At 38.5% G+C, this 18,713-nt stretch overlaps 3 protein-coding genes across 7 annotated transcripts in view; all 3 read right to left on the reverse strand.

Annotated features, from left to right (window-relative positions):
• Nucleotides 1-1,152: 1,152 nt before the first annotated feature.
• Nucleotides 1,153-6,953, reverse strand: LOC122075906 (T-complex protein 1 subunit epsilon-like). Its single transcript, XM_042641126.1, has 6 exons — nt 6,790-6,953; nt 6,481-6,694; nt 5,385-5,703; nt 3,586-3,934; nt 3,111-3,243; nt 1,153-1,258 (listed from the first exon to the last, which is right to left on the reverse strand). Exons 2-6 carry the CDS (start codon nt 6,677-6,679, stop codon nt 1,194-1,196), a joined length of 1,065 nt encoding a protein of 354 aa, XP_042497060.1. The 5' UTR covers nt 6,680-6,694; nt 6,790-6,953; the 3' UTR covers nt 1,153-1,193.
• Nucleotides 6,954-8,584: 1,631 nt separating this feature from the next.
• Nucleotides 8,585-9,679, reverse strand: LOC122076170 (classical arabinogalactan protein 11-like). The gene has a single exon (XM_042641480.1). It carries the CDS (start codon nt 9,466-9,468, stop codon nt 8,878-8,880), a length of 591 nt encoding a protein of 196 aa, XP_042497414.1. The 5' UTR covers nt 9,469-9,679; the 3' UTR covers nt 8,585-8,877.
• A 2,495-nt stretch (nt 9,680-12,174) lies between these two features.
• The window catches only part of LOC122077040 (cleavage and polyadenylation specificity factor subunit 6-like), a 9,288-nt gene continuing 2,749 nt past the window's right edge, over nt 12,175-18,713 (reverse strand). For 3 of the 5 annotated variants that reach the window (XM_042642785.1, XM_042642786.1, XM_042642783.1), the window contains one exon: nt 12,175-17,790. In XM_042642785.1, coding sequence (XP_042498719.1) covers nt 15,740-17,743 — 2,004 coding nt within the window. In that variant the 5' untranslated portion in view covers nt 17,744-17,790 and the 3' untranslated portion in view covers nt 12,175-15,739. The other 2 variants (XM_042642784.1, XM_042642787.1) reach the window with 2 other exon arrangements.

The following is an 18,713-nucleotide window of genomic DNA, read 5'->3' on the forward strand; positions in this document are numbered from 1 at the left end:
TTTACTTGACTCAGGTGACTCGCCCGAGTTAACTATGTCTAAGGGTCCCACTATGTTTAGAGGGCCTAAAAAAAGGTTTTCTAGAAGTTTTGGGACCTGAGTTGGTCATTTTGACCTCAAAACCAGCAGTAAAAAACCAGATGCCGAAACATGCCAGGTTTCCATCAAAATTTTGCAGTTTAGCGAAATATTTCGGGTCAAAACTGAAACTTCGAACCTTGGAGATAGCAGCAGCTTCATCGTATCTCTTCCTCAGTCTGATTTTTTTGTTAATTATGCTCAACTTATAAGGCTTCTGCTTTTAGGCAAAACATGTTTCTACCTAGGATATGGTTCACAATATTCTTATTTGATTCAAACCAATGCTCCAACCACCTCTTTTGACTCGCAGGATGATGCATCTACCAAAAGAACTCTCCATAAGATCTCCATGAAAAATTAACATCATATATAGCAATTGTTCTCCTAATCAACCTTAACACAATATTCCCATGCGACATTAATCTCTGACCATATTTTCCTTCAACAATTCAGTGACGAAGAGCTATCCTTTCAGCAGGATTTAACCCAAAAAGACGATCAGAAAGACCACTGTCTTAAAAAATAATGATGATGATGATGATGATGATGATAATAATGATAATTGTCATCATCATCATTTGAAGTTCACCAGCAAATCTCATCTTTTCTGGAGAAATTAATTCGACAACATATAGATAGTCTGCTACTAGAGTTTGGAATAAGAAGGGTTCTAATGGAATGCTTCAGCTTCATAAAAGGTAAAGAAGATGCATAATCCAGCTTTCTCCATGGAACTAGAAAGTATTAGTGGGTTTTCCCACATCTGTGGATGGTTACAATCCAAGGTCATTTTCTGTGGAATGGTGATTGTATTAGGAGAATGGACTGGAGATCATCCATCCTTAAACGCCAAAAATGTTAGAAAAGGGCACCAGAGATTGTGTAAACACATGTCTGGACTTCAAAAAAATGAAGGGAGGACAAGCAGCTTTATATAGCAAAACAGAGATCACATGGACAATCTATAGTTGTTGGGATACATATTAATGAACTAACTTGAGAGGAGGACCACGTCCTCGTGTGCGCGCACGCACACACACACAAAATTACCAAAAATTGTAAACTGCAAAAAATTTACAGATAATGTTTATCTGATTCAAAGACCATAGAGGCTACAATATTACCTTTCCCAGCTTTTCAGGTGTCAACTCCTGGAACCTTGGCACAATTCTTCCACCTAGAAAAAGCCAGACAGTGACTAAGTTCCAAAGTGCCAAAGATGGACTCGCAAATGCTAGCTCCAAAATGCAGCATACGACCATATTATTATATATATATATATATATATATATAAAATAAGTTGTGCAAACATGTGAAGACCATACCCATGGTTTTAAGTATCGGTGCGTATCGTGCCGTATCGGCCGATACGTATCCGTATCGGTAGGCATCGGCACGATACATACCGATACGCTACGGGGAATTTTGGGCCCCCTTTTACGTATCGCTGTATCGTGCGTATCGTACCGTACCGTACCGTACCGTATCGGTATGTATCGACCGTATCGTGCAGTATCGAGCCGTATCGTACTGTATCGTTACCGTATCGACTGAAAATATGAAAATTCTCGTGAATGTGCCTTTTATTGTTTGAAACAAACACTTCAAACTCTCACCAATAGTTTTTTATATTTCTCTTCTTTCTTCCCCTTTGATTCACACACCTTTTTGGAGACTCAAATGGTAGATTGAAAGAAACATTGTCGAAGTGAATGGTTCAAAGAAGGAGAAAAACATAGTCCAAGAAGAACTTTGAACTTGAAAGTTGAAAATTTTGAATAGTAAGTTCTTGAATCTTTACTCACTTTTTTCAATTTTAACCTTAGATTTTCAAGTTTTTTTACAAATCTAAGGTTCATCATAGGGGTGTCAACCGGTCAGGTTGGTTCGGTTTCGATCGGGCTTAATCGGGCTTAAAGACTTTCAAAGGCTACACCGTGTCCGCCCATTTAACTAATCGGGCTTAGTTATTGAGGGCATGGTACACTTTATATTCGGTCGGTCGGCCTCGGGCTATAATCGGGCCACCTTAATCGGGCTTTAGTCGGGCCTTAATTGGGCTACGGACATGTTTAATGTTAAACGGGCTTTAACCAGTTTTTAAACGGACCCTCTTTAAAATGTGCTCTTATATTCCGGCCCACTCATGCAAACCCAAAAAAATGACAATAAATTAATAAATGATACCAAATATAACCATTATTAAAAATATGAACATGTTTTTACTTTTTAGTTTTTACTTTCTAATTTGGGGGGTAAAATAGGTATTCTACAATCATTAAAGAGTCGGGCTAGGCCAGTGCACAATAGGCCGGTCTCGATCGGGTGTTAAACGGTCGGTCTCGGTTGGGCGCCCGACGGTCCAAGTAGCAAAACCAAGACCGACCGTTTATAAACGGGCCGGGCTCAAGCCCGACACGTTTAATAAACGGTCCGGGCTGGACCGGTCTATAAACGGTCGGTCCCGATCGGTTTAGTCGGTTCGGGCCACGAATAGACACCCCTAGTTCATCATACTTAGAATCACATTTTGTGCATCATTATTACATGAAATCATTGGATTTATAAGGATTTACAAACTTTTTTCAAGAGAAAATGAGGGTTTCAATTTTTTTTCAAATTTCTTAGATCTACTCATGCTCAATGATTAAAAATGTTTAGATTTTTTATATGTTATGTAAAAACAAGTGTTCTACAACTTCCATGGAAAATTTTGATTTTTCTCAAAAAAATATATTTGTCTATCAATACCATACCCTCATCATTTTGAACATTTTCAACTCAATATATTTGTCTATCAATACGATACCCTCCACTTAAGTATTTATGCATTCTACATGTTATATATAACTTTTTTTAACTATTTTTTTATGCAAAAGTGTATAAAAATGTGTTCCCTATCCATTTATGTGCGTATCTTTAGCGTATCTTAGCGTATCTCCGATACGATACGATACCCTCCGATACGTATCTTAATTTTGACCGACCGATACGGCGACCGATACCGATACTTTAATCCTTGACCATACCTGTAGCTATTGCAATCAACTCTAACTCAACTCCACCAACCCATCGTACAGCAGGCAAGTTCCGATGCATTAATAAGTGATTCGCTTCATCATCAAATCCCCACTGGCAAATAACCAGGGTTGCACCAACATCCTGAAATACATCCAAGACAGAAAGTAAATAAGTAAAGAATCAGAAGTCAAACAATCTACACAAAGGCAGAAGGAATATGAAAATCACTTGTTCACAAAGACGTGTGAATCTCTCTCTCTTCTTTATAATAAGAAGGAACACTCAGTACAATATTTTTATTTTGTGAGTAGAATGTACACAGAATAATTTAGAACATCACTATCGCTTTTTTTTTTTTTTTTTTTAATAGCAACCAAATGATTTGAGAAGAAATTCCAATATACTTGAAGAGAAAGAAACCACATCAAGCACAACCAAAGAGAGAGAGAGAGAGAGAGATGTAAGCCCCAAAGATGGTTAAACCTTGCATTTCTGAACCATATCATCAAAGTATTTCTGCTCTTGTTGACGTAAGGTTTGGAATTTTTCCACTGTGTCAATGTCAACCTTATGCTTAGTCTTGGGCTTTGGTGGCTCAAAAGGGCAGGTAAGAATAGCTATTTTCGCATTTTCAATTCTCTTTGGCATCTGTGGATGGCTCATATCCTTGTCAACAAGAATGCCATAAATTAGTTCTGTGTCTTCTAGTTTCCCCCCTACTTTGCCCTCAACCTTAATTAAGTCCAAGTTAACATCCTTCCGCTCCAGATCAGCAACAGCAAGAACTGCTTTAACAGCAATCTCAGCTAAAGAGCGCTTGCACCGATTCACACTGCAATAGAATGCCAAAATTTCCATCAGGAGAGGAAAGTAACATATAAAAAGGTATATCACTCGAAGTAATGACAAGTGTAACAACATTGAGAGGTTGGTTATAAGCAAATATTATTACCAAATGAGTGACACTGTGCAAAAAGAGGTACAGGATATAGAAACAAAATATAACAGGACTGCAATAGAGAAAGTGGGTCTTCTTGCTACAATTAGCAGAACTCTGCTAATAATCAAAGTATTTGCACCTTCTCCATTGGCTGGATATGTTCATTCTCAGAGAACACAATAGGGGTGACTCATCATAATTTGGCATTTGCAGGTTCAATTCCAATAGCAGCTGTACATCCTATTCCTAAATGTGTTATCCTCCCTACTTTTCCATGCCAAAGTTATCACTCCTTAGGTTCAATTCTAATTATTTGTCTAGTTTCTTTTCTCATCAAAATTTAACTCCCATCAATACCCACTAGTACCCCTACATTGGCTGGTGTGATGCAGGTCACTATGTTTCACAAAGCATTTTGTTGCAGCTCAGCTTGGGGCATTTCATTAGTGTTACTAAAGTGAAACGAGTATATGATGCCATATTAAAAAGATAGTTGCCAATAAGCAATAATGATACGCAAATAATCCATTAACTTACTTTCGAATTACTTTAGACCCTTAATTTAGCTTTTAACGTTATCAATATCTCTACTCTAGCCCAACATTCGATAGAATTTATAGAGTGAGCTTTGACTGAATCTACAACACCATGGTTGAGGTGCCAAAAATCAAGCAACTATATATCCAACCCCCAAAGAAAACAATGACAAGCAATATATTCATGAACTCTTTATTTGGTATATCTAACATGACTATAAAGATAGATAACCATTCATTCATAGTGGCTAAACCTGTAACAGAAATTCTAAACCTCAGTAGAGAATTTTCTATCACAGAAAAAAAAAACAAAAAGATGAATTGATCATCAATATTGTTCACATGAAGTTTGACACAATAGAACAAGTTTTAAAAATAGGGGAACAATTTCCAATGCTTCTATTCACAATACAGATTTGGGAGATATTTAATGATGTACACCTATAATTTCAACTAATAACTAACAATAAAATTGCACTCACAAATAATCCATAATCCAAAGAGAGTAAAAAGATAACATCAATTACAATAATTAAATATCTAAACAGGATCAGCAGCATTGTCACGGAGTCTTGGAGCTAAAATGATGTTATGAACAAGAGTGTCTTCATGAAAGCATTGGAACAGAGTATGCACAACATGTCACAGCTCACTACAACACATGTTTAAAAAAGAACTCAAAACCTAAATTGCAATCATTTAGAATATTAAAATGCTCATTAACTCAAAAAAGAGTAGAAGCTTAGCATTTTTATGCAGTACAATTGTTCCTCAAAAAATTTAACGTAGTACAAGAAGTCCCTTACATTTTTGAGGATAAGGTTGTCATGCAAGTCTGGACTAAAGATTCAATGTTTGAAATGCCAAACTCAAACTTGTGAGAAATACGCTCTAAATGGTCAACAGCTATTCTTGAAGCCATCTCAAAGCCCTCTGCAACACGAATAGGATGAATACCACGTTCTAATAGTTTTTCAGCCTGCTCAAGAAGTGCACCAGCCATGACAACTACTCCGGTAGTTCCATCACCAATTTCATAGTCTTGACTCCGGGATAATTCAACCATAAGCTTCGCAATCTGATTGTCAACATCCATCTGCTCCAGGATTGTTGCACCATCATTTGCTATCAAAAAAAGTGAATACATCAGTAGTTGAATGATCAGAAATCTATTTCAAATAATTGTACAAACAAAACAAACTCATGGCTCAGAAATATTGTCGAGTCGTTACCTTTTAATATACATACCAGAAGCTAAATCCTAACAGCAGCATTACTTAAGTTCAAAATAAGAAAGATAACAAGCCAATAACTTCACAAAGACTATGACATTCCACTGCTGGCTCAAATCTAAAAATTCCAAACATAAGTCCCAAAGATGACTGAAGGGTTGAAAATGAATAGATTTCGAATTTTATTGCATCTAGAGAATTGATGATTGTTCAAGGCACATTTGTCCTTTTTTAATCCCCCGTCTCCATTCTCTATTTTTTTTCTTGGGAACAGCTGGCCGCAGGTCATGCAGCACGAGAGAGACACCAGATCAAACCACAAGAGGCACATGATATTACATAATCTTGCTTTCATTAAACGTGATATCATGAATCAGCATCAAATTAAAATTCCTGAGCCACAAACAGGACTAAATGATCTAAAACAGCACAATGAAGCTAAGCAAGTAAATGCATTTACTAATCAAACGAACAATGACCGCAACAGCCACATAAGCAAAGAAGAAAAATGTGAACTACATGTACACGATCATAACAACTTCATTGAAGAGCGCCGGGGGGTGGGGGGAACAGAATCTACAACTTCCAACTGCATCGCAATCAAAAGATAATATCTTTCACAGATCGGAATGATGAAAGGGGAAGTAAGAGTAAGAGTGGATGAACTCACTGATGGTAACATCGCCGTCAGGGCTGGAGAGCATTTTGTCCATGCCCTTAGGGCCAAGCGAAGTGCGGAGTATGCGAGCGACGGCCTTGCCGGCCGAAATGTTGGCCTTCTGTGCATCTAAACCCCTCAATCTGGTCTTCTGCTCTTGCTCCCTTATTATGATGAACGGCCGCCCATAGTCATCGAAGGCTAACGCCATTTTCCCTTCAATCAACTGCAACGACGGAGTGAGAGTGTAGTAAAGAAAATGAAAAACCGAGTAAGAGAGAAAAAAGAGAAGAGGAGGAAGGGAGGAAAGATTTCTCGAACCTTTTAGAAGCAGAGAAGGGTGGGTGGTGGCTCGTTCGTGAGCCCTAAGTCTTTGGTACTCTTCACTAGTAGTAGTCCATAATATACAAGGATGTAATAGGTATTGTAATTTGTAAGCACCGAGCGGTAAGCCGAGCGGAGATCTGCTGCTCCTGCACGCTACGAGTTTTTAGTCTTTTGGGGTTTAATGTTTGCGCGGGGTGGTCAAGGACTTAAGTCTCACGTGCTAACAGGAAGATAGCATCAGCATCAGCCCTAGAGGCCTTGGAGGAGTTCAGAACTTCAGATCCTCCGGATGTACGTTCACCTGAACGTTCGTGCAGGGGATCTTAACTCGGTTTGGAGGGCAGTTGGGCCGGGCTGGATTGGTCCGGACCATAGTTGGTTAAAATAGGAACAGAAAAAAAAATAAAATAAAATAAAATAAAAATGTCATAATGGCCTGGAATTTGTGTCGATAGGCGGACCCCTTTTAAAGCTCTCTATTCATATGTGAACTTTCAAACCAAATGAAGTTGGTCATAAGTGTCTCTAGGCATGGTGGCCTAAATCTAAATGCTTGACATTCTGTTATTCCCCTTGTCTCCATGGCCATCCTCTTAGGACCCCATCCTAGTGGCCTATAAACTCTTATAAGGAATGATAAAAAAAAAAATTATAAAAATTTAATATGGATATGAGGGATTATATAAGAAATGTATGGACACAAATGAGAGATTAAATGATTGAATTTGGATGTAGAATTTAACATGTAAAATCCATTAAGACAATCTCATAATTATCCAATAGTCAAATTTACCATTCGATCATTCCACAAAGTATAATTAAAAGTGTTATTTCGAAGATCATTTATTAGTTTTGGTCTAAGTGTAAAACTTGTCTCATATTTACTAAGAAAAAAAAAAAAGGTGCTTCACTACGAATCAAGGTCATCAATCATCATTACACCCCCCTCCACCCGTACATTGAAGGTCGAAAATATCCTTCATTATTCATTGAACAAAGAGGATAAACTCAATGAGGTCAAGTTGAGATTATAACATGTGTACAATCTTTATTTTGATTTTCTCATGAAAATCCTCTTCCTGTTGTGGTTTATTTTCACTTTTGGGTAAATGATTGGTTTAAAAAAAAAATCACAAGTTTTTCCCTTTCTTGGGGCAAAGTTTCATGCCTGCCAACATAATGTAATTGGTTGTCATTTGTTTTGTTGCTATATTAAAATTTGTTATTTGTGTGGCGATATGTATTTTTTGAGTATGATATTATAAATCTCAAAAGCATTTAATTAAAGCAATAAAACACTGCAACAGAAATATATTAATGATTTTTTTTTTCTTGTAAAAAATTCGTATGAATTGAAATTTAGAACAAATTATAGACAATTGAATCTGGAAGGCCCTTTATTGAACCCTTTACCGAAATAAAGGAAAATTAATTCATGGTAAATCAACTGCTTCATTACAAAAAAAATCATTTTTATAACTTCTATTGCAAAACTACAATGAAGCCCAACTTAATCATGATTTAAAAACACAAAATTAGGATATGGATCAATCCTAGCCGACTTTGATATGAATTAAAATCGATCTAGATCAACCCATAATCAATGTGTAGATTACTCAGAATTAGCATTGATCAATCCAATCCGATTTGTGAATCCTTTAACTTTCATTTTTTTGGGTAATTGAATCCTTTAAATTGAATTTCCGTTGAATGTAAAAGAAAAGTAATAATCTTAATTAATTGTATTTTTTTTGGGTAGAAATTTAATTAATTGTGCTCGCAAGAGAAATACGTGAAGATGATATATTAATTAAGATGGATAATTATGCGACACAAAAGAATATTTTTCCCAACGGAAAAAAAAAAAATGAATGAAAACTCAGAATGGGGAAAAATTAAATAAAATAAAAAGAACCGAAGAGATATCCATCTCTTCTCTATAACCGGTGCGACGGTGCGGGATTAGCCACGGTCTTTAAATAAACTATTTTTCTAATACAACAGATCGAACGGGCCGGAGCACCGTTACAGGTTAAAAAGCTACAGCGTCTCACAGAGGATCAGATAACTGGGAGTGGCAGCTTAGAATAAGAAGTAACCGGCAACGACGGCAACACTGGTGACGGCGGAGAAACCCAAGGTTGATGCGCTGCTCTTCTTTTCGGATGCATCAGCAGGTCCGGGTGCAGAAGCGACGGGGCCATCAGCTGCTACGGGAGCATCGGCGGTGGGAGCGGTGGCAGAGGTGTCTGGGGTGGGGGCTGGTGGGGATGATGCTGAGGTATCATCCGCCGCTGGAGCTGAAGCAGGAGTAGGGGCAGAGGAGGAGGAGGAGGAGTCTGACGAAGGGGATGTAGCTGGGGTGGAAGCAGATGCAGATGGGGGTGTAGCAGAACCGTCGCTTGTGGAGGGAGCGGGAGCGGTAGAGGAGGCTGTAGGTGTGGAAGCGGAGCCTTGGGGTGAGGAGGAGGCTTGGGGTGAGGAGGCGGAGGCTTGGGGTGGAGTGGCACCAGCATCCTGAGCCTGAGGTGAGTCGGCGGTTGTTGATGGGGCGTTAGCGGCGGGGGCCTTAGCAGGGGCCTTGGCGGATGCCTTGGTGGGTGCCTCAGCGGCGGATACAGAGCCAACGACGGCGACAAAGATGAGAGCAAGAACAATAACTTGGCGTGCCATTTTGGTTATTTGGTGGGGATAGTAAGATCGAAGGAAATTAAAATGAAAGAAAAAGGGAGATGTTTGATTATTAAAGAAGAAGATAGAACAAACACCACCCGATTCTTTCAAAGACGCAGCACTTCTCTAGTAGATATAGAGAAATACTGCGCTACGAAAAGAATGAGGAAACACTTGGGGTGGTGGTAAGTGTTAAATAGGGCGGAGCGTTAAGATCGTTCGCGTGGAGTACGGGTGTTTGGTTCTTAGGTTAACAACCCTTGCGGACGGACCAGAGATATTACAGTTGCTTTCTGTTAAAGAATTTGTTACTCTGTTACCACGATCCGTGCTCAGAGGAGAAAGGTAGTGCATGGAGGAGGAAGAGGAAGAGTAAGACCATTGACCACCACTAATGCATGCAGTGCCTTTGGTTCACCGGATCTCTCGGGCCTGCAGGGGAAGAGAACGGGTCGCCGGTGATTGATGTCGCTGAAAGAATCCAACACGTCCACGTAATGAGGCAAACGTTTCAAAAAGACAAAACTGTTCTTTAATTTTTTTTTTGGATTTATAGATACTATGAATGGTCTTACAATAGAATCTGGTTATGGAAGATGCTAAAAGTTAATTATTGATAGATACATGGGTTAAGTTGAAAATATTTATAGTCTACTAGTAAGGTCCCGTTTGTTTGACTAGTTAAAGGGATGAGAAACTTGTGAGGATGAAGAATTACCCATAGAAATGGAGAAATATGAAAAATATGTACATACCTTTAAAAAATAGAATAATGCTCATCTCTAAATTACCCTAATACTCCCTAGCCCTTTCAGGTATCCACAAGAACCAACCTACATAAGAGGTATAAATTATGTAGAGAAGTAGGATCCAAGTTCCACTGCTCAAATTTAATAAGTAGGGAAGCAAGATACAAGCTCCCATATGCTCAAATTTTAAATTTTAGATGTGTACCATATAACAGAGTTGACTAGGTGGAGTAATAAGAATATAAATGGTGCTTCTCACCAAAGTGATGGAGTGATAAATTATGAATTTTTTTTTATTACCTTTTATCTAATTCTCAAAAGTTAATTAAGATAGTGGTAAAAAATAAAAAATAATATTTGAAATAATTGAAAACTTGTAAATTGTTTGAAATAACTGAAAAATTATTATTATCTTGCATTTTGTTTTTCTGATTATGTATCTAAAATGACAAGATTTACCCTAATTTGAAAGAAAAAATATATCATACTAAAATGGTAATTAAGTAAAATTATTTCCTTTCGCTAATCTTAGTTACAATAAGATTTAAAATCATTAAAGAAATTATTTTTTTGGTAGAAACCATTAAAGAAATTCAAACTTCAAAAAAAAAAAAAAAAGATTAAAAACAAATGAAAAGCAAATACAAGGGAAAATGTCAATATACTACACATTTGCACAACAAGCTATATAGTTTAATTTGATTAAAATTTAATACACGACCAATCTAGATCATCTCAAAACTATCACATCAGTGATCTATATGGCAAAAGGTGGACCATATGGGAAGCCTTCCTATTCACACCATGCAAAGAACATCATATCATGATAATTCTCATAAAATATTTGAGACAGAAGGAGCATAACGCGATGGGACATTGAAGGGACATATCAGACTTTCCCATTACAATTATAATTACAAAGCAAAAATGGTTGACGATAATCTTACAAGGTTTCAATTTATCATTCAAATGATTCATAATTAGGTTCTGGGTCTGGTAGCGTAAACTGAAATAAAGTCTCATACCCCCCCCCCCCCCCAGTTGGCTGCCTGCATAGTAATAAGTTTTAAAAAAATGAGAAAATGAAGGCTACTTCATCGGGTGTATCTTGTGCCTAGAGCGTGGAATTAACACCCCACCCCTCTGAAATATAAAATTTCACCCATGTTAATATTTTTGTGCAATCTCATTGGTCCATGTGCTGATAGGAATGTAAACGAATCAGATATGGATCGAATTCAAATTAGATGTGTTTAGATCTGGATATTTCTTGATCGAATTTGGATACCCCTAAACAAATATGAATGCGAATCGAATTCGGATTTTTAACTATCCATTTACTCTCCTACTTGTGTAATCCGAACAATCCTCCCTCCTAATGGATATATTTTTCTCTTAATCCATCTTTCTTTGTTGTTTTAACTATTTTCCTCATTCTCTAGAACCTATTTAAACTTCGAGACCCTCAAAATCATTAATTAATTATTTAATCAGATCGAATAATTATTTTTCGAATAATTTAGATTTTATTCCAGATACCCTTAAACGAATACGAATATGAATTCAGTTTTCAACTATTCATTTACATCTCTTGGTGCAGAGGCCACTTTACTGCCAAGACACAGTAGTGCGTGCATTGATGTTCTACCCGGCTATATATGTACTATTCACTATTTTTAGCTGCCATTTCTGAAACTCTCTTACAACAAACAACTTAAGCAGTAACCTAACTCAGTCCACTTGGGTATCCCAAGCGCGGCACCAAATGTGCAGCCACACAATTCAGTAGGAAAGATTATCAAAGGCCATTTAGATAGAGAAGACCAATTACTACAATAACCAGAAACATTTACAGAAAGAATCACACTTTTCAGTCTACAGTAAATGAATTGCCTGATTTCAACTCACAGAAACATATGAAAACTGACAACACACCTAAATGAAACCCAAAATCACCTTGGAAACCAAAACAATTATGGTTGTACATGATTCAGTCTCTATACAATTACAAATCATAAAGAACAGCATGAAAAAAGGGACTACTTCAGTCACTGAGTAGCTAATACAAAGTCCCAACATTCCAGAATGTACTAAGACCTACAGGATCAACAGATACAACACCCTCTTGTCCACATAGAAAGAAATGATTACTTACAAAGGAATTCAATTCCCTAACAACCAAGTATTGTCTCAGTAGAACTACATTGATACACACACATGATTCACAACCTTCATCAAGGAAGCAGCTTCGTAACAGCTAGAAATCGGATGCAGGCCTGTTATTCAGATCCAAAAGAACTAAGCTTGTCTAATATTCTAATTTACATTGCATGAAGAGTAAAATATATTGGAAAGAACTTTCTCCAACAAATGCGATACAGTGAAGTCCCATCATACACCCTCCCTTGCCACCAAAAAAAAAAAAAAAAAGAATAGATGAATAACTCCACAAAAGCTGCCTTCAGAGAGCGACAACTCAAAATCTTCCCAGCCCTACTTAATGTGATAGCAACCTTGTGTATATTGTACATCCCAAACACAAGTAACCTTTACATTTTACCAAGAGAATACATCTGAAACAACTTGATGCTTACAAGGAAGTAACTTTCCCCAACAACAACAGGGATTCTTTGAACCTTATTATGACAAATTACAAATGAAAGGAAAAGTTCCATGTTATGTACAAAAGATCAACCCAAATTCTCGTGACGATATTGGGGGAATCTGATGAAAATACAAGCTAAATCTGACAAAAATAAGCTTCACAAGATTGTTACAAGCCTACTGATGAAGCAAAAAGCATAGAAACAGAGTACCAGACCAATTACATGTTCTCAACCTAATGCACAGGCCAACTTCTGCATAAACTGCAATTTCATTTTGCTAACTGATGGACATCGTTGATGGGTCCAACATTTAACTCAGATATCTCTCAACACACTACAACTTCATGATGTCTGACTCTTTATGACATGTTATTGGAAGATGCACTGCATAGAATTACAGTAGCATATGACAGTGATTGATGAAAGCATGAACGAACATTAAATGCTTAGATCACTAAGTTTTGTTATTTCTATGCTTGCAGAGGCCATAACCACCATTTCAGTAATCCAGTGAAGATACCCAGTCCAAAATTGCCTTCTAGGTAACCAACATAGGCAAAGCTAACAAAAAAAATAAGAAATTCCTGCTCACTCCCTGGAATGATGACGAGAGAACCTCATGTTAAGATACATGAAAATGATTCAACAGGGTATTTGGAATCACTCTCAGGAACAGATTCAAATCCCAAGAGAGTTTTTTTCTGATTCATGTTTGTTTCCAAACTAATGTAGAAAGAGTGCAGCACCCATTAAATCAAAATATTTCAACTGGAATTCAAAAAAAGGGAAGAAGGATGGAATAATGAATAAGAAATACAAATGAAGGAAGAGATTTGCAAAACATAAATTTAAGGGAGAAAGAATCATGGTGGAAATAGGGGCTGATCACACCTGTAACAAGAGGAGACCAGGGAAGAAGAATATACTCAAGCACCCATAGCTCTTGTAGCAACACGATAAACTTCATTCGAAAAATCCAATCTGGCTATCTTGGTGAGTACTTTTAAAAAACAATTCAAAATAAAAGAGAAGTCCTACCATAAGGTAAGAAAGAGTTCGTCCTAAACTAAAACTCTTCAAAACAGAATTGTAAGAGGTGTGGAACTCTTACTAGAGTTTATCACCTGTACAAGCAACTAATAAATTTAAAATAATAATAAAAACAACAAAACATAAACCTAAGACTAAACCCAACTTGTAACTGCATCATAAGGGCTTCTTAAGGGGACTTTATTTAGTATACTGAGTCCGACAAGTACAACGGAGTGAATTCACAAATGACCACCTATTTGCAGAAGCTTTTCTCACCAAATTTACTAGCACTTTTTTCAAGATTGAATCTAAAAAAAAAAAAAAGAGTGAAGAATACAACTTTTGAGGAGATTTAGATCCTTGGAACAATGTTACTCCCCCCTCCCATTCTATTCCTAGAGCTCTTGTTCATCAACCAAGGTAGGGTTTTACCATCTCAGACCACATAGACAACTTTACCTTGTACATTTACCAAAACCAAATTTACCATTTAAATTGAATCAAACAAAAAAAATCTAAGGCCATCTTGTTTTTATTCTTCAGTTAGTGCTTCAATACAAATGTCTTAACTAATATAAGACCCCAGAATTTCTGAAGTTACTCTAAGCTACGTTAAATAAAAGTATCAAACTAAAACAGTTTCACCACATTGAGTAAGCATGTAGACAAATAATATAATCAATTACTTGTAATAACTTCATAATTACATACCCACTTGAGATGTATCTCAAGTTCTCCAGAAATGGAAGCCTACAGAAAGAAACTCATAAAATAAACTAATCGACTTCAGGATATTAATGTATCTCCAGTTCTCCAGAAATGGAAGTCTACAGAAAGAAACTCATTAAAGAACCTAATCAACTTCAGGATATTAACCCTCATGTTTTAGGGCTTTAACCATAAAGATATAAAAATAATGTAAAAACATCTCGGTTATAGCTGATTACAAGCTCATGCACGAGGGCTAACTAACATGAAAAGGAAGCGACATGGCTGTTCCACGTTTAACTATTTGCCACTAAAATCTCTATAGCAGGGAAACGTGAGAAGTGGAAATGACTAAAGCAACTTTAACAACTGATATACAAGCACAATAAGAATTTTTTTTTTAGATAGATATCACACTAAAAATCATTAAAAAGGTCAAATATAAAATGTAATTCTTTGTACCCTATGTATCTTAAAAACCAAAAAGGATTTCCTTAAGCAGCGACAAGAAAGTTGTGTCCACCTGTAAATCAATGGTACAGAAATTTATTGCACACATTCATATAAAACACCAAACTTACGGATATATATGATGCATGCCTCAGAAAGCACTTGTCTCAGGTAAAAGGACAGGTACAACCAACGGTGAAACCAATAGAGAGTCTGGGCAGTAGGATACCAAAAACCCAGCCCAAACAGGAATCCACTTAACTAAAGTTAAGCCGCTAAGAAGCTATACTAATCATTTTTAGGCAAATAAGTGTATAAGTGTTGCTTCAAATGAAGTTTCACAGGAAGTATAACGAAAGAAGAAAGAGAAGTAATTCTTCCCTCATGCTGCACAAGGGAAAAACTTACCTTTTTTCATCTAGAAGCCATACTCCTGTTTGTAAGGCCAGCAGAAACAAGAGCGAGCAATGATGAACACATTAGTATCCATCAATGAAAAGTAACAACATGAAACAAAGGGACCTCTAAAGTTTCTACAATGAAGAAGGTCGATAAAAAAAAAAGGGGTGTACCCAGTGCACAAGGGTCCCGCCATTGTGGGGTCTGGGGAGAGTTATAATGTACACAGCCTTAACCTGCTTCGCGGAGAGGCTGTTTCTTGACTGGAACCCATGACCACTTGGTCACAATGGAGCAGCCTTACCATTGCATCAAGGTCCAAATATATCATTCTGATGGTAGGCGCCGTCTCTTCCCATAGTATGCATCCCTTGTTTGAGACCTGTGATCTTCTTCTTGCATCATACGGGACTTGCTCCGAGACCTCGAAGAATTCTGCCCCCTATCCCAGTTGTCCTCATTATAATAGTCACGTTCTCTCTGACGATGGTCCCTGTAACCATCTTTTTCTTCTTTGTAACGGTGGTCCTTATCAGACCTATCCCTATCCTGGTCCCTCTCATCATGATGCCTGCTATCAGAGTTCCCAGACCAATCACGTTCAGAACCCCTATCCTTCTCCCAGGGGGCAGCATTTGACCTTCCCCCTCCTCCCCTTTCATGGCTTGCCTCTCCATACCCATAATTAGATGCTCCATCATCACCACTGTAACTTGGCTCCCTTGTCCTTCTTCCATGATCATCCCCTCCCCATCCTCCCATGTTTGTATCAGTCCACATTCCCGTATGCTGAACATCCATTCCACTGGTACCCATCATTCCCATTCCATTAGCAGCCATTCCATGGCCGAAGAAAGCTGGGTTGACATGCGGAGCCACTCCAGGAAGTGCCATGGTATTAACAGCTGGAAATGAAGGAATCATACCAGGAAAAGCAGGACCTGAGAATCCCCCATAAGCACCACCTCGACCCATGTACGTTGGATCAAATCCTGTACCCATCATGTTCTGAGGATGTATCATCCCACCAGCTGGGGCCCCCAAGGCAGGACTGGCATGGCCTTGCCCATAAGGGCCGCCACTAGCACTGGTTCCAACTCCCCCAGTGCCTCCAACCATGTTTTTTGCTCCAATAGCTCCTCTACCTCTCATTGGTCCTCCACCTCCCGGACCCCTATTGAGTACTCCTTGACCCCCTCGACCCCATCCAACCTTCCCATAGCTCCTGCCTGCTTCTCCAGCTGGAAAATTCATTCCACCACCTCTCCCTACCCCATCATTTACAAGTCTCCGTCCTTGTGACGGCGACTGAGTCTGCACTTGGTTTTTGTTCATATAAGCAGCTCCTATCTGCTTCAAAGTCTGTGAAGTTGCAACATTCACCGCACAAGCTCTACCATTGAAAACATAGCCATTCATCCCTTCTTTACAAGCAGCTGCAGCAGCTGGATCAAAGAATTCCACTTGACAGTAGCCCTTTGATTTTCCACTAGCTCTCTCATCAAAGAATTTGATTTCCTTTACCCTCCCAAATTGAGATAGCATGCTTTCAAGCTCTGCATCGGTAGTCCACCAATGCAGTTCACTCACGAAAAGCATGGTGCTACCATTCTCTACAGGCTGCCGGATTGGATTTTCATTCATCACTTGACGGTTCATACTAATATTCATTCCAATCCGGTGGGCAGGCATCTGTGGAGCACCAATACCTGCATCTGGCAACGACGAAGATCCACCAGGCATTTGTGAAGCACCAATACCTACATCTGGCAATGACAAAGATCCGCCAGAAAATTTTACTGGAACCCGACTAGGATCAACACCAACTTTAGCTGGCATGGCTGCTGATTGTCCAAACCCTGATCTTCCGACTTGAACATCAGAACCCATATCCATAACCCTCTCTTTCTGTGAAAGCCTGTCTGGATAATCACCAGAGGCCCCTTCCAATCCTTTGCCAGACATAAACACTCCTTTCTTCTGCTCCAGAAGACTCGCTCCCATTGTGGAATCTTTACCCTCCAACCTAACTCCAGGGATGGTTACATTTTCAAACACACCCTGTTCAGTGACCCTTGAACCAGAAACGTCAGGTTTCTGAGATTGTGGTCCACTCCCAGCACCTCCTAAGACCGGGATTTCAGTGCGGTGCAGCTGCAGAAAACCATCACCAACGTTGACATCATTGTAGAGATCATCGTACTCATCCTCCTCCCCCATCATCTCCTCTTCGGCGAGAGCAGGGATTGCTCCACTGCCCTGATACTGCAGCTTCTGCCCACCATATTCTTCATCTCCATAATCCAATTGCTCCTCGGCCATAGGATCCATAATGCAAACTCCAGATAAACTAACAAACAGAGATCCCCAATCTTCACCTGACAAAGGAATAATCCAGAGGGCATAAAATAACACAGATTTCTTACAGCGCAGAAAAAATAAGAACAGGCAAAAAAACCCACCCAGCAAAAGGAAGGGGGATTATAGAAACATGTAAATCTCTACTACCAGGAAAAGGATTACTAAATACCAGGAAAATATGGAAATTTCTATGCCGATATAGACACAAAAGAGGAAAACTCCAAATACAGGGAGAGAGAGAGAGAGAGAGTACACGGTACCAATCCCATATAGAAGAATTTGAAAACAAACATAAGCAAACATATATAAAACAACAAAATTTATAAGACCCGCCTTGCAAAATCTAAAGAAACGGCGAAAGTCGTCAATAGCTAAACTGCGAATTCGTTTAGCAGAGGAAAACGGCACAGCAACTACGATACCCACCAGAAGCCACTTTCTCTACTCTAACAGGGTATCGATCATGGCGCAGCCGGAGATTCTTACCAGGACTATGTAGCTACTAAGAGAGAGAGAGAGAGCTTGAGCAGAGAGTAATTCATATCTTCCGATATTTCTTTTGACAAATAGATTGAAGAGGTGTTTAGAACTTCCCTTACCCTTCTACTCCGTTTTAGGCTCTTTGAAACTTCGATTCCCCTAGGCCTTAGCCGCCAAGGTCCAGCAAATCAAGGATGGTTCATCATCATCATCTTCTTCTCTCTGGGCTCACTCACACACACACAAAAACACACCAGTCACCTCTCTTGACTTCTGCGACCTTTTTTATGCATCATCAAATCTTATATTCTGTTCTAAATACTCTAATTAAAATCCATGACGATGGACCTCGTCTCTGGTTGTCTTTTCTCATCTGTTACTCTGGTAGTCCTAGTACCTCGGTATTTGTTCGTCCTCAGAAGACTTGGAATGGAAATCAGCTTCCTAACCGAGAAAAAAA

Source organism: Macadamia integrifolia, chromosome 4 (genome assembly GCF_013358625.1).
Source record: "Macadamia integrifolia cultivar HAES 741 chromosome 4, SCU_Mint_v3, whole genome shotgun sequence".
NCBI classification, from domain to species: Eukaryota; Viridiplantae; Streptophyta; class Magnoliopsida; order Proteales; family Proteaceae; genus Macadamia; species Macadamia integrifolia.

What these genes read in the sequence shown, in the direction of transcription:
- LOC122075906 (XM_042641126.1), bottom strand. Translation starts at nt 6,679, where the DNA reads ATGGCGTTAGCCTTCGATGACTATGGGCGGCCGTTCATCATAATAAGG. An exon ending in TGACGGCGATGTTACCATCA is followed by an intron (nt 5,704 to 6,480) that starts GTGAGTTCATCC and finishes TTTTTTTGATAG; the next exon opens with CAAATGATGGTGCAACAATC. An exon ending in ATATGGTTCAGAAATGCAAG is followed by an intron (nt 3,244 to 3,585) that starts GTTTAACCATCT and finishes GATGTATTTCAG; the next exon opens with GATGTTGGTGCAACCCTGGT.
- LOC122076170 (XM_042641480.1), bottom strand. Translation starts at nt 9,468, where the DNA reads ATGGCACGCCAAGTTATTGTTCTTGCTCTCATCTTTGTCGCCGTCGTT.